The sequence below is a fragment of the Rhincodon typus genome, chromosome 26 (assembly GCF_021869965.1).
Source record: "Rhincodon typus isolate 14 chromosome 26, sRhiTyp1.1, whole genome shotgun sequence".
Classification (NCBI taxonomy): domain Eukaryota; kingdom Metazoa; phylum Chordata; class Chondrichthyes; order Orectolobiformes; family Rhincodontidae; genus Rhincodon; species Rhincodon typus.
In genome coordinates this window covers 23,458,867-23,475,041 of record NC_063357.1, presented here as the reverse complement: position 1 = coordinate 23,475,041, position 16,175 = coordinate 23,458,867, and the positions used below count along the sequence as shown (strand labels likewise).

The 16,175-nt window shown below is 37.4% G+C and overlaps 1 protein-coding gene across 2 annotated transcripts in view; it reads right to left on the bottom strand.

Moving 5' to 3' along the window:
- Positions 1–6,838: 6,838 nt before the first annotated feature.
- Positions 6,839–16,175, bottom strand: part of LOC109914538 (calcitonin gene-related peptide-receptor component protein) — a 78,528-nt gene continuing 69,191 nt past the window's right edge. For both annotated transcript variants that reach the window (XM_020514132.2, XM_048612652.1), the window contains exons 5-6: positions 13,376–13,433; positions 6,839–7,559 (exon numbers count right to left, since the gene is read on the bottom strand). In XM_020514132.2, the coding sequence (XP_020369721.1) occupies positions 7,404–7,559; positions 13,376–13,433 (214 nt within the window). In that variant the 3' untranslated portion in view covers positions 6,839–7,403. The remainder of the gene's footprint in view (positions 7,560–13,375; positions 13,434–16,175) is intronic.

The window sequence follows — 16,175 nt, the reverse complement described above, 5'->3', positions numbered from 1 at the left end:
CATCCCACCCAGGCCCATCCCTCTATAACCTACCTAATCTACACATCCCTGAACACTATGGGCAATTTTAGCATATGCACATCTTTGGACTGTGGGAGAAAACCAGAGCACCTGGAGGAAACCCACGCAGACACAGGGAGAATGTGCAAACTCCACACAGACAGTTGCCTGAGAGTGGAATCAAACCCCAGTCCCTGGTGCTGTGAGGCAGCAGTGCAAACCACTGAGCCATCATGTCGGCATGTCCTACGTAGCCTCAATATGACGGCCTAACTTCTATACTCAATGATCTGTTCAATGAAGGGGAGCGTGCCAGAAGCCTTCTTCACTACCCTGTCTACCTGTGACATCACTTTCAAGGAAGAATGTACTTGAACCCCTAGGTTTCTTTGTTCAACAACATTCCCCAGGGCCGTGGCTGTATAAGTCCTGCCCTGGTTTGTCTGACCAAAATGCATCACTCACATTTATCTAAATTAAATTCCATCTGCCACTCCTTGGCCCACTGGCCCAGCTGATCAAGATCCTGCTGTATTCTTAGATAATCTTCTTCACTGTTCACTAGACCACCAATTTTGGTGTCATCTGCAAACTTACTAACCGTGCCTTCTGTATTCTCATCCAAATCATTTATACAAATGACAAGCAACAATGGACCCAGCACCAATCTATGCAGTACACCACTGATCACAGGCCTCCAATCTGAGGAACAACCTCTCCCACCATCACACTCTATCTCCTACCATCAAGCCAATTTTGTATCCAATTGCAAGCTGTCCCTTAATCTCATGTGATCTAACTTTACCAACCAGTCTACCATGTGGAACCATGTCAATGCATTTACTAAAGTCCAAGTAAACAACATCTACCACTCTGCCCTCATCTATCTTCCTGGTCACATGCTCAAAAACTTAATCAAGTTGGTGAGACACCATTTTCCAGGCACAAAGCCATGCTGACTATCCCTAATCAGTCCTTGTCTCTTTAAATTCATGTAGATCCTATCTCTCAGAATCCCCGCCAACAACTTACCCAACACTGAGGTTAGACTCATCAGTCTATAGTTCCGTGGCTTTTCTTTGCAACCTTTCTTAAATAAAGGCACAACGTTAGCCACCCTCCAGTTTCCCAACACCTCACCCGTGGCTGTGGATGATACAAATATCTCTGCTAGGGGCCCTGCAATTTCTTCCTGAGCTACCCAGAATATCTTAGGATACACTTGATCAGGTCCCAGGAATTTATCTACTTTTATGTGTTTTCGATCCTCTTTTCTTGTCATGTGGACTGTTTTCAAGACATCAATATTTATTTACCCAAGTTCTCTAGCTTCCTTGTCTTTCTCTATAGTCAACAGTGATGCAAAATATTTGTTTAATATCTCACCCATCTCCTGTGGTTCCACACACAGACATCTCATGTCTATTTTATTTGAATTCTATAAGGAAGTCTTGGTGTGAGTGTTTTACTAAAACAACATCAGGAATCCCTGTGGACCTCTCTCATCCTCAGACAGACTGTAGAAAGCTTCTGTCTGTATCCTCCATCTCTGTGTGATGTGTGAGTATATGTCACTGAGAGACATGCTTTTATGTTTGTGTGCATTAAACTACTGGTGATATTTATTGAAATCATTCTTTACTTATTAACTTCCCTTGTCTTCTATTTAATAAATTTATTTACCTGTTTAAAAATAGGCAATATTTACATATTTCAATCCAGCAAGGCAACAAGTGATACAGTACAGTTGGTTTCCGAGGATTTGAACAAAACTGATGTTTTGACAAGGTTGACACTTTGAATAGAACTCTTATCTATCTAAAATTCTTCATTGCACTTCATGTATTTACATGGAATATTATTCCTCCAGAAGTATTTGTACTACGATAGTACTGGTAACCAAATCTTGGTTCATGTACTGTGGGAATTTCATGATCACTGTTAGAATGCTCGCTACATTCTTTATTTAAATCATTTTTGATTTAAAGCTGTACGTTGACCTTCAGCCTGTGATCAGCAGTTGTTTGAAAAGGGGAAGAACAAACAAACTTATATTTGTTTATGAGGTCTGGCTTAGGAGGCTTATTGTTGTTAAAGCATAAAAACTGAGAGGAGTAGGTAATTTAGCCCCTCAACCCTGCTCCATTATTTGATACGATCACAGCTGATCTCATCTCAGCCTCAAGTCCATTTTCCTACCCACTCTCCACAGCCATTCAACCCATTACTAAATAAAAACCTGTCTATCGCCTTAAATTGACTCCTCATGTCCGCTGCACTTTTAGGGTAGTGAATTTCATAGATTTGTGATTCTTTGAGAGAAATAATTCCTCCTCATCTTTGTTTTAAAACTGCTATCCCTTATCCTGAAACCATGACCTGTTATACTCATTATTCAAAGAACACTGTAGACATTTCAGTCTCAAGCGCAAGTGTTGACAGATGCTTAGATGTTAACAAGGGGCCATCACAGGGATGCCAGTGCCAATTAGTCTAACAAAAAGCATGTTGAAAAACAAAAACCAAAGAGAAATCAAATGTTGAATTGGCTTTTAGCTGTGTTTTTTATTGGTTAGAAAGGTGTGGCTATGAAAGCTGCGGTACAAAGGTTTGCTCCCTGGTTATCCTCCCAATATCAACTTATTAAAATGCAGAGAATAGAATCTCAGTCATAAGAATTAAATGAATATTCCTTGGGGCCTACTGGAAGCTATTTGGATTGTCAGAAATAAAACAAGATGTAATCCCAGGTGTCTGTGATAATTTGCATCACGGAAACTGCTTAAGTGAAGTTACAACTCTTCTATTTTTCTATTACTTTATCCCTTAACTATGTCAGAATGGGGGCTAGAATCAAAAAGATTGTATTTAAACCATAGACATTATTAGATTACCTTGTTGTTTAACTTTGCTCTGTAAGGCTACTGTATTAATAACATAGTTAATTTTTGTTTAAACTATAAACTTGGTATTTGATATCTGTTATTCAGAAAGTCTGATTAGGAACCATTGGGGCAGTTTGAGAGTTATTAAATGCTTTAATTTTACTGTGTTGTGAATTCAGGGATAGGAAGGCTGATTTGATTTGGCTGTCTGTCTCTGTGTCACAACAACTAGGTTCTGCTGCAAGGTGAGCGATGTGTTACAGCATGGTGTTGCCATATGCACCCCATATGTTCTGTGGTTATGATGATCAATCTGTTCTTAGTGTCCTTGGTTCTGACAGTTTTTAATCAAGGAGTCTTTTGACTTGGAAAGAATATATCCTGACAGTCACTGTTTATTTGCCAGATAAACAAAAACAATGAATTTCCTGTAGCTTAATCATGTCCACAGAGCTAGCTAGAAATATCTAGACTGTTTTGAAGAATTGGAGGCACGCAGCCTCCTCCAGCTATACATCACGACAGTTCCATCATTCTCCATTTCTTGTTTAAAGTCCAACTACTCTGGAGGAGGGAATACTCTGCTGTAGTCCCCACAGCAATAATGAAAGCATTTCTATGCCACATGACACAATTATAAATATAAATAAGAATTTCTTAATTTGTGTTTGAAAAAAGGTACCAATACCTTGTGTTAGATTTCCCCATCAGTGTAGAAACAACACAATTTGATGTTGGCCGCAAAGAAGCTTCTTACAAAGATTTAGTGATTTCAAGCATATGGACTTCCTCTTTCCCAATGACAGTTTAAATCTGGCACCAAATCAAGGAAATCTCCATGTGTCCAGCAGCAGTGATTTTAGCAATCAGTCATCATAGTCAAACATTCTCAAAGATAGCAAGCCTGGAAATTAGTAACACTGATTCTCTTTTTATTTATATGTTCAGGCAGTGAACTAAATAATGAAAGATCTAAATTAAAGTTAAGTTAAAAATGTGGAATTTTATAATTGAGAAGTTTGATTTTTCACAAATATACAATTAGCTTTCTAGAATCAATGAGGGTGTTTTGTAGTAATTATGAATTTAGTACTCTATTACACCTAGTTATAACTACTTATTAAGGTGCAACCTTATTGGACCACTTTATAGCAAGATTCAGTGTACAAGTGGAAATTTCTGTGGATGAATTGATTACTTAGAGATTGCAGTCTAGAGGGACCTCAACAATGCATCTTCGGGAGAAGCACAGTATCACTGAAAGCAACTTCTGGATTTCCACATTTTTCTATGCATTATGAATGTCTTAAGTTGCTACTTCTGTTGAGTAACGATGACCATCAAAGAGCTTGGCTTACATTGTCCCTCCAAAATCCAGGCCATGGCTCAGAAATTGAGGTCAGCAGATGACCCTCATTACTGTACATAACCTAAAGTGTCCACTTATGTTATCCAATGGTGGGGGCAGGAATCTCCTTTTGAAGCCAAGAAGATTTCCTCATGGCATAGTCCTTAACTTGGCTCTGCAATGTTCTCTAACATGTACAGATCACTCTATAATAATTTGAAGCAATTTTAGAGAATTTAATCAACTGCGATACTTGGCACATGTAAGTAAATACGGTTTTACATAAATTTGAATGAAAAAGTATTAAGGTATATTGTAACAGGATTTTAAATTGAGATAGACGAGCACAATTATTTTAAAGAAAGACATATGAAGTAAATCAGTGAAAAGATCAAATCAATATTCAAAATCCCTGCCTCAGCCATTTTGAAAGTTGAAATGTCACCAAGTACTAATTTCCTCATTGGGCTAAATTTTAAAAAAAAATTGTAAGCTGACTCCAGACATTTTCCATTGGAAAACACCAACCTATAACATTGACCAAAAAATCTTCATTAGTGGTGAATTTGCCTACAATTCATGCTACATCAGGATTTCTGAACTCTACTGTGCACATATATGCACTCCGAAATTGTGGGTTATAAAGTGTCATAACAGCACATATTAACAGTCCATCATGAGCGCAGTAAAGTCTGGGTTAATATATTTTCAAAGTTCTATTGATAAGAAAATAAATATTCAAAAGCAGATTATATTGAGAATCTATGATACTTGGTTACCTTTGACTGCATGATCCTTTCACATAAACTTTCTTTCTGTATTCTCAATGAGGAACTTACTTGAATAGCTAAATATTCTATACAATATTCCTAATGGAAGTATTCCAAGTATAGTTAAGCACAGTGTAATCTTAATTTTCACATTATTTTGCCACAAAGAGAGAGTGAAAGTTACTATCATAATTCCAGATTAGCCTCTTAATTCTACTGATACATAAGTATGATACCGCTGATGGAATGACATAGTGTGAACAATCTTGATTACATGGTAGACTGATGCATCTGCCATCCAGATTAATGCAGAATCAAAAAAAGCAGAATTCCGATTAGTTTTGCTTCTATAATTATTTCTAATTTGCTCCGGTTTATTTTGCAGACTACTATACATCAACAATGTTCTGCAGACATTAAAAACAAGAACAGTGTAGAGGCCAGTCTTCTGTTTCTCTCTCTCCACCATGAACAGATGTTGAATGATTGCCTTTCCATGAATGGAGCTTAATGCAAATGTGAATGGTTAGTTCAGGTAACTTCTCTACTCCTTTCACATAAAGCAAAATTGGAGACATGCAGGGGATTCTTTACCTCCCATCTGGCCCTGCACAAAATTTGCAGCTGTTTCTTCCACTCAACATGGATGAATGTTGTAAACAGCGATAATCATATAATTACATTTTCAAGTGATTTTGTGCAATAAGCACCAGATGCTATTGAACGCTTATCTTCCTTAAGGATCACGGATTTTGATAGAATATAAATAAATGTCATCATTATTTATTTGCTGAAGTTGTTCACCCAAGAATGAAAATTTGTTTCATAATTTATAGAGAATTTATATTCCAAGGTTGCTGTTACTCAGAAAATAGGAGCAGGAGTAGACCATTCAGTCTTTCGACCCGGTTCCTGCTTTCTCCTCATACCCTTCGATCCCTTTATCCGAAGAACAATATCTAACTTTTTCTTGAAAGCATTCTATGGTTTGGCCTCAACAGATTTCTGTGGCAGAGAATTCCATAGGCTCACCACTCTCTGGGGAAGAAAAGTCTCAGCTCTGTCCTAAATGCTCTACACTGTACCATTAAATTGTGACCACTGGTTCTGGACTCCTGGTCATCAGGACTATCCTTCTTACATTTATGCTGCCTAATCCTGTTAGATTTCTATAGGTTTCAATGAGATTTCCCCCCACATTCTTTTAAACTCAAGAGAATAGTCCTGACCAATCCCTATCACTCTTCATTCATCAGTCCAGTCATCCAAGGAATGAGTCTGGTAAACCTTTGCTTTTCCTCTGTAGCCAGAGAATCCTTCCTCAAATAAAGAGATCAAAACTGCACTCAATACTCCAGATGTGGTCTCACCAAGGCCCTGAACAAGTGGAGCAAGTCATCCCTACTCCTGAACTCAAATCCACTTGCTATGAAGGCCAACATACCATTTACCTTCTTCACTGCCTGCTTCATCTACATGCTTACTTTCAGTATCTGGCATACAAGGACATCCAGGTTTTGTTGTATCCCCCCACCCCCCTTTCCCAATCTATCACCACAGTAATAAATTCAGATAATAATCTGACCTCCTGTTTTTGCTACCTAAGTCGATAACCTCACATTTATGCACATTATACTTCATCTGCCATGCACTTGCCCACTCATTCAACTTGTCCATATCACACCTCAGCATCCTCCTCACAGATCACGCTCGCACCCAGCTTTGAGTTGTGTTGCAAACTTGGCGATATTACGTTTAGTTCACTCTTCTAAATCATTCATATATGTTGTGAATAGGTACTTTGAACTAATTCCTCCTTGATCTTTAAAAAAAAATTGATATAACAATGCACATTTATTTTAGCAGCTTTACAAAATGCTTTCAAACTTCACTTTTTGGCAGAATATTTTTAGGGACTTATACCAGATGTGTTGTTTCAGTTTATTTAACGATACAGTTTCCAATATAGAATCTTTAATATGTTTATAAAATGCACAATTAAGCATTTCTTTCTCAATTCTGCACATATGTCCCTTTGTAAGCTAGTTTAGAAAAATTTCTTTCATAGACTAACTATAAGTGTGTAAGGTACACATTTAGTCAGTTTTAACCAAATTTATAGCTATGCAGGTTTAAGTATTGTGGTTTTTGCACTATTTGTAAAGTAAAAACATTAGTTCTGGGTTAAGATAAACACTCATCAGTCATAGCTTATGTCTCATACTGGATAGTATGAACATAACTGAAAACATCTGTACAGTATCTGAAATTACTATTACGGTATGCTTGAATCCAAGTACAGTCAATGGGGTTTAAATACCAAAGCCAAGGTAGATCAATCATCAAAACATTTCCTGAATAGGAATAGTGTGTATTGACTGGGTTCTGTTAAGTTTCTGTCTATTGGTTTCCTTTCTCTTCAGTGACCATATCCACATCTTCCTGCTGCCGAGTTGCAGCTTGCTCATCAGGGTCCCCTGGCAGAATGCTATTGATTGTCTGTAGAAGCTCCTCTATCTGTTCTTCCGTTAATCTTTCTTCACTCTCTTCTACCATCTGGAATATTAGAACAGATAATCTGACATTTGCTTATGAAAATTATTAAATTTTATTAAATTAAATTTTAATTTATTGTCAAGAATTTCTACAAGCACTATCTGGCAACAGGAAGTCCCAAAATACATTAATTTAAAAGTTCAATATCTAAAAAATTTAAACTATGTTGAAACAGTTTATTTTCAGTAACTAAAGTATTTCTGAAATGTTAGCAAAACCAATTATAATATTTCATAATTATTTTGAGCTATCACAGACTCCTAGATATGGTCAAGTAGAAAAAAAAAGTGCTTGATTCCAAGATCCATTTGTACAATAAAGGAGTCGTAAGGATTAATGTGATTTTCTGAAATTCCTCTTGCAACAATTTTCATTAAAACATTGACTCATTCAGGAAAGTATAAGGTAATGCAATCATTAAAACAGTAGAAAGGGAACATCAGACATATGTGATAAATTTCTGTGACTTCCCTGTCACTGAATTTGTTTATGGAATAAGTGCAGACCTAGTGTAAGAATATAATGGAGGTGGAAACAGGATAAACATTTGCTCACTTTTCCTTTTACTTGACTATTTGGCAGCCAAGCAGAAGAGCAGTAGGATTTGTGCTAGGACCTTCTATAGACCAGACAGTCTGTTGGGGTTTGGGGCAGAAGGAGAGTCTAAGACTCAAATAAGAAAAACACACTCAGTCTTTGTACAGTATTTCCACATTTAAAGAGCAGCAGTAAAATATCCCGACATCAGTTGCCAGGAAAATCCAGCTTTTCTTTAAAATTAAAGTTTTGTTTAAAGATTCTGAGGGCTCAAATCAGCAGACTGATGTGCGATGGAAAAGGTAAAAAAAAAAATGTGGTGAGTAAAAAGGGGCATGAAAGAATGATTGTAGGTAAAATAAAGGAAAATCCTAAGTTATTTTACAAGTACTTCAAGGATAAAAGGACAACTAAGGAAAGAGTAGGGCCCATTAAGGACCACAGTGGTAATTTGTGGATGGAGCCACAGGATGTAGGTAGGGTTCTAAATGAAGACTTGGTGTCGGTGTTCACAGAGAGAAGGGCAGTGTGATTATAGAAATCTGGCAAACGGACTTTGATATGCTTAAAGAAATTAGTATAGACAGAGAAGAGGTTCTGAGTGGTCTGCAAACACTCAAAAATCTCCAGAGTCAGATGATGCATATCCCAGGCTGTTGAGGCAAGGGAGGAAATAGCAGGGGCATTGGGAATAATTTTCAATTCCTCCCCGGTCACGGGAGAGGTGCCAGAGAACTGGCGGGCAACCAATGTGGTACCAGTATTCAAGAGATAAAAACTACAGGTCAGTCAGACTAACTTCAGTGGTGGGGAAATTACTGGAAGCAATTCTGAGGGTCAGAATTAGTCTGCATTTGGAGACGGAAGGATTAATTAAGAACAGTCAGCATGGTTTTGTTAAGAGATGTCAATTCTGTCCAACTTGATTGAATTCTGTGAACTGGTAACCAAGAACACAGATGAGGGCAATGAATTCAATGTAACCTACTTGGGTTTCAGCAAGGCTTTGATAAGGTCCTGCATGGGAGACCGATAGCCCATGAGATCCAAGGAAATTTGGCTAACTGGATCCAGAATTGACCAAGTAGCAGGAATCAGAGGGTGATGATTGAGGGCTGTTTGTGTGACTGGAAATTGTGTCCAGTAGGGCTCCTTAGGGATTAGTGCTGGGGCCTTTGTTGCTTGTGGTATATATAAATGATATAGACTTGAATGTTGGAGGGTTGATCATCAATTTTCAGGATGAGACAAAACTTGGTGGAGTGGTAAATGGTGAGAAGGATAGCTTTAGGTTACCAAGGATGTGGATGGGCTGATCAGTGACAAACAGAATTCTATCCAGGTAAGTGTGGTGATGCAATTGGGCAGGACAAACAAGGCAAGGGAATGTGGGGTGCACCGAGAATCAGCGGGATCTTGGCATGCATGTTATACGGTTACTTAAGGTAGCAAAAAAGGTGGAAAAAGTGGTTAAGAAGGCATATAGATACTTGCCTTCATTAGCCAAGGCAGAGATTTTAAGAGTTAGGATGTTATGCTGGAATTGAATACAAAATTGGTTAGGCCACAACTGGAGTACTGTGTGCAGTTCTGGAATCACATTATAGGAGGGATGTGATTGCACTGGAGAGGGTGCAGAGGAGATTTACCAGGAAGCTGGAAAATTTTTATTTATGAAGAGAGATTGGACATACCGGGATAACAAGGATAACAAGGATAACAAGAAATCATTTCTGAAGAAGGGTCCAGACCCAAAACGTCAGCTTTCCTGCTCCTCTGATGCTCCTCGGCCTGCTGTGTTCATCCAGCTCTACACCTTGTTACCTCAGATTCTCCAGCATCGGCAGTTCCTACTATCTTGGACATACTGGGGTTGTTTTCCCTGTAGCAGAGGTGACTGAGAGGCTACATGATTGAGATATGTAAAAATTATGAGGGTTATAGACAGCAAGAAACCTTTCCACTTGGTGGAGGGGGCATGATCAGGGGACACAGATTCAAGGTAAGAGCCTGGAGGTTCAGAGGGGATGAGAAGAAAATTGATTTCACCTGGAAGGTGGTGGGAATCTGGAGCTCACTGCCTGTAAGGGTAGAGGCAGAAACCCTCATAACATTTACCAAGTATGTGCACTTGCGATGCCAAGACATCCAAGGCTTTGGGCCAAGTGCTTAAAAATGGGATTAGAATAGTTAGGTAATTATTTTTGACCTGAGTTGATGCGATAGCTGATGGGACTTTTTCTGTACTGTAGATATCTATGATTTTAATCAAAAACCAACAAATGATTTGATGTTAACGGCATTGACAGCACTTTAAAAAAAAGTCAAAATGAAATTATTTTCCACAGAGATACTATTCACAAGAAATGTAGAAAGAGATAGAATTTTTATAATACGAAGATAAACATAAGCTACAGCAGCAGTGTACATTGTACCACATTTTTTAATCTACCCATATCAGACACACATGCACACAAATATAGACAAGCTTTATACCTAAACCAGAATAATAAAATTTATCCTCAAGTTTTCTTCAAAATTAGTTTAAAAAATAACATAATTAATATAGCTGGAAGCTTATGAGGAACACTAAAGGCAACTAAATGCTGCTAATGATCCGTGGAAACTGCACATTGTACATGCTCAGCTTTGGCACTAGAGCTGAATCATAAGAAATGCAAAAGTATCACATTGAAGCCCAGATGTTTGTGAGAATGTCAGATCTTCAAGTACAAATATCAATGAGATTATTAAGAAGCACTTAGACAATTTATGATGTGTTATGACGAAGCTATTTCTTTTAACATTTATTTGGTTTAAAACTTCGCAAAACAAGCTCCAAGAAATGACTGATAAATTATCTTCCAAAAAAAAAACTATTGAATGATTTGATTGGCACACAAATTTTTTCTTTATTAATATTGTTATGTTTATGACTTCTTCAGACTGGTTGTTCAAGAATTACTGTTTCATAAAACCTAATTGCTAACCATCTTCTTAACTGAATTTATACATATCCTTCCTTTACAATCTGATTTAATGCTGTTTTACTCAGCCAAAATTGTCATGACAGGGTATGTCTGAAGGGCTTAAATCAAAGACAGAGATTAATGCAGCCAGTCGCTATTTTTCACCACACCAAATGTGGGCTGGAGTTCATGCTTGGATTGAAGAGACCGTAATTGTGAGGGTCTTAAATACATCCGGAAGATCTATCTAACTATGTCTAGAGGGAGGGATCTTCAGCGTAGCACACGCTATGCAAGTCAGTTCAAGTAATGAAGTTAGCTAGCTGGAAAAAGGATACGGAGTTAAGAATTACTTCAGACTGGCTCCTGCACAACAAAATGCCCACTCAAATAACAGAGTAAAGCATAACTGCAGGGGGAGATTTCTGATCTAAAACATTAAATGGGAAATCTTTTCTGTAGTTACCTATTGAAATTAACTAAGCATTAATACAGTAGACAACTTATGTAACACACAAATGAAATGCAACAAGAAAGTCTTAAAACTTGAAATGTTATCATATGATCTTTAGCCATTCCCTGGACGTTTGAATTTTTTTTTTTTAGAAGTTATCAGTCTCTTTGGATGGACTGGGGAATGATTCAGGATGAAGAACCAAGACTGCCATGGGTCAAATTAAATTGATGTTACAAAACAAGAAGTTAAGAGCACATGCTGAGTACAAATGATTGCACAAAAAGCTGAGAGGATTGACTATCACAAAATGAACGAGTAGATCTGAAAGAAAAAGCTGAGATCAAAGTGGAATGTATTTGAAGTCAAAGCAGGTGCTGAGAATGGAGATATGGCTGTAAAAGTAGATCTTGGCAAGTAGACACAAGCAAGAGAACGGAATAACACTGATGATGAATAGAATAAAATAGATGTGATGTCAAAATATAAAGCATGAAAAGCTAGCACTTGAGGACTAAAGCTCCTGGAAGGCAAATGTTATGCTAAAAATGACAAAATGAAAGAAAAAACAGCAAATTCTGAAAATACTAGACAGTATAAATCCAGTTTCTATAAAAAGTAAAGATGAGGTAAAGTTTTAGATATAAATTCTCACTGGAGTGAAAACTGAAAACATGCACGGCTCTCAGAAAGGTTGAATAAATGTAGGGTGAACAGAAGAAACACAAAACACTGCACTCTGTGAGAAAGTAAATGAAAGTGCAGGCAATGCAATCTAAGCTGTCTTCAATTCAATGAACCAGACAAAAGTCAAGAAAACACTCTTGCTTTAGCTTTAAGAATGTTTATTCTCTGACTAAGAGAAAAGTTGATCATTGTCATTATTTTTGCATACCTTTGATTTCTTGTCCAGTCCTGTTGAATTCTTACCAAATTGAGTTCAAAACTAAAAGTCCTGATTTCACAAATGAGTGAAGGAATTAAAAGACTCACCTCCTCAGAGGATTAAGCAACTGCATCATCTTTATAAAACTCAGACTGACCAGTCCGCATTTACAGTTTATATTATTTTAATATAGAACATACAGAAGCTACTGATTAAAGTGGGTCATTTAGCTGACAATTTCAAAACTTTCCATCAATAGTCAGGTACTCTATTTGTTATCATTTTCAATATACTGAACTGAAAAACACATCCTTTGAATCTATACGCTTTCTAAAGTTTCGAATTGGAAAACAGGCCCGAGAGGTCATTGAACTGGCTCAATGCTCACTGACTTTGCTTTCGAAAAACAGATGTATCTGTCATAAAATTGTAGGAAAGCTTCCAATTTAATTTTCTGAAAACAGTGACACAGGATTCTAGAAGTGGCTTGAACCCCTATTGCAGAAATCAGTAATAATAGCTCAAAGTTGTGCTTCCTTTTCGGAAATGTAAAGGAACTGATACACATAGCAATTAATTTGACTGTAGATTTATCACACCCTCTTTCCTTAAAGCAGTGTCTTATTCTGGAGGAATGTCTCACATGTACTCTTTATTCTCTGATGCAACCAAACCTTGACATTCTTTTTCTAAAAAAAATCCATCCAGAAGCTGTTTATGGCTTTGTTTTGGAGCAGGAACATGACTTAGATGAATACCATTATCATCCTCAGTGATCTGTTTTCATTATGGACTTCTGGGGGCCATCCTGTCTTATGACTCAATATGACACTGAGTGACACATGTATATACCGATCCACTGTGTGAATTTCACTTTCTTTTCTCATAGTCAAAGAAGTATTTTTTCTGAAATTGTGAATGATTTTGCATTTTTTCTATCTTTTGATGAAATTAAATAAATTTAATTTACCAACTGTATCTCCACTGCAGTTAATGGTCTGTGATTCAGCAGCTGAAGCTTTTCTGCCCTGAAAGATAAATGACAGGAAATGAGTACTATGAAAGAATAACGCTAAAGATATTCAATAGTTCAAGCTGTTCAACAATGTGACATTTGATTACAATGTCAAATAATTGAATTAGTAGGATTTTTGAAAACACATCTCCCTACGGTCTTGTACTCAAATAATGGGTTATTAAACAGGATAATATTTACATATAAACTGGTGTCTCTGCATTTTAATAATATGAATTAGAAGTCTTTGCATAATGAGTTTGGCTGAGAGTGACTCATCCACTAGAGTGTTGAAACAGTTGGGCCACAGGGGAAAATTCCTGGCTAGCTCTCTGACATGTTCTGTCATTAGTGCAATGTTTATTCATACAAGATAAAGAGGTTTTAGGTGCTTATAGTTTCTGTTATTGATAAATGAACTGGTCTGGATGATTGATATTTTATTAACTATTGTAAAAATAATTTTTGTGGATTAATGAATTTAAAAAAATTACCTTTTCAATACATCCTACAGTCACCATCGGGATTATTGGTTCTATAATGTGTATACTGGCTGAATGGAATGGAACTGCCATAGCTTGGCATGAAAACTATGAAGGGCCAAGAGGGGTGGATAGTGTGCACAAAGTGGCATAGATGGGACATGAGGATTCAAAGAAGGCTGAGGGATGTTAGGAGCACTGAGGGTTAGAGGACATTACTGTTTTATTAAAAACTAAGATCAAAATCCAAAGGCCTAAGGTTGGCCTTTTAAACAGTTAATTTTGGTACCCAGCAGCTCTGTGGCAGCCTCCAAATCTTTCTGGAAGCACTGGGACCAATTCCTACTTACATTCCCCTCCAAAATCCTATCCTTGCGGGCACTCTCCTGAAATTTCCTGACTCTGTCTGCCCACCTCAAAGATGAAAATACTGTTCATTATAATTTCTACAGAAATGGAACATAAGAGCATGGGTAGTCCATTCAGCCTCTCGAGCCTACCTTGGTATTCTAAGTCATGGCTGATCATCTACCTCGACCCATATTTCTGCAGTATCTCCATATCCCTTGTTATCATTATTAACTGGAAATCTATCAATCTCGGTCTTGAACTTAATGCTTGAACTTCCACATCACTCTAGAGTAAAGAATTCTAAAGATTTTCCACCCTCTGAGTGAAGAAATCCCTCCTCATCTCAGGCCTAAATGGTTTGACTTTTATTCTGAGATTGCGTCCTCGGCTCTAGACCCCACTGCCAGGGTAACATCCTTTCTGCACCTACTTTGTCTATTCCTTTAAGAATTCACTAATGTTCTATGAGATTGGATTTCATTCTTTCTAAATTTGGTGAATACAGGCATTTAAAGAAATACTCTGCACTTTTGTTCCTCTTATCAAATTTGATAACCTCATATACCCAAATTATATTGCATCTGTCTTGCTCTTCCCACTCACTCAGCCTAAATTATTTTGAAGTCTCTTTACAACTTACATTCTCACCAAGTCTTGTATTAACCGCAAACTTGGAAATATTACAATAGGCCTGACATCCTTATCATTGACATAGATTGTGAACAGGCAGGGCCCAATACTGATCAGTAATGATCCTTGTGTTATTTCATTGGTTACAGCCTATCAATCTGAGATTACTACTCCCCGCTTTCTATCTGCTAATCAATCTAATTAGTGCTTTGTACATCACCATGATGCCATGTGCTTTAATTTTGTTTATTAACCTCCTGTATGGAACTTTATCAAAAAATTTCTGATAATCTGAATACACCACATGAATGAGTTTTTCCTTATTCACTCTGCCAGTAATACCTGCAAAAGCTCAATTAGGTTTCTCAAACATGATTTCCTCTTCGTACATCAAGTTGACTCTGTTGAATTGGACCATGTTCAGCTGCTGTAATTTCATCAGAAAGTCATCACTACCCACTAAATTATGTTAAAAACTTTTAAGGTGATGTGTTCAAGTTATTGTTCAACACAGTTGGTTTCAACATAAATTCCAAATGTGTGGAAGATACTAAACTTGAAAGGATTACAAACCCCGAGGAGGATTGTGTAAAACTTCAAATGGGCATAGACAGTTGGTGGAATAGGTCAATAAATGGCAAATGAAATTTAATGCAGAGAAGAGCTAAATGATTTATTTTAATAGAAAAAAAAAAGACACAACACTGTTTAAAACAAAGGGTATACATGTGTGTAACTCATTAAAAGTGGCAGGTCAGATTGAGATGCACACAATATTTTAGGTTTTTTTTAATTCATTCATGAAATGTGGGTGGCTCTAGCTAGTTCAGCAATTATTGCCCATCATTAACTGCCCTGGAGAATGTGGTGATGACCCGACTTCATGAGCTGCTGCAGATAATGGGGCGTAAGGGCATTGAAACTGCTTTTAGGAAGGTAGTTCTGGGATATTGAGCCAACAACAGTGAAAGGAAGATTGATGTAGTTCCACTTCTGGTTGTTTGAATGTGAGAGTTAGAGTGGAACTGGCAGGTGGTGGTCTTCCCATGCATCTACCACCCCTGTCCTTCTAGCTGACTGGTTTGGAAGGTCCTGTTGAGGGAGCCTTGGTAAGCTGCTGCAGTGCTTCTTGTTGAGTATCTCTGGGAGAATCCAAACTGTTCATCAGTAAGCAGGTTATTCGTTTTCAAGTGCCACTTGATAGCACTGTTGATGACCCCCTCTACCACTATCCTCAAGATAGATTAGATTGGTAGGACAATAAATGGCTGCGTTGGATTTGTCCTGCTGTT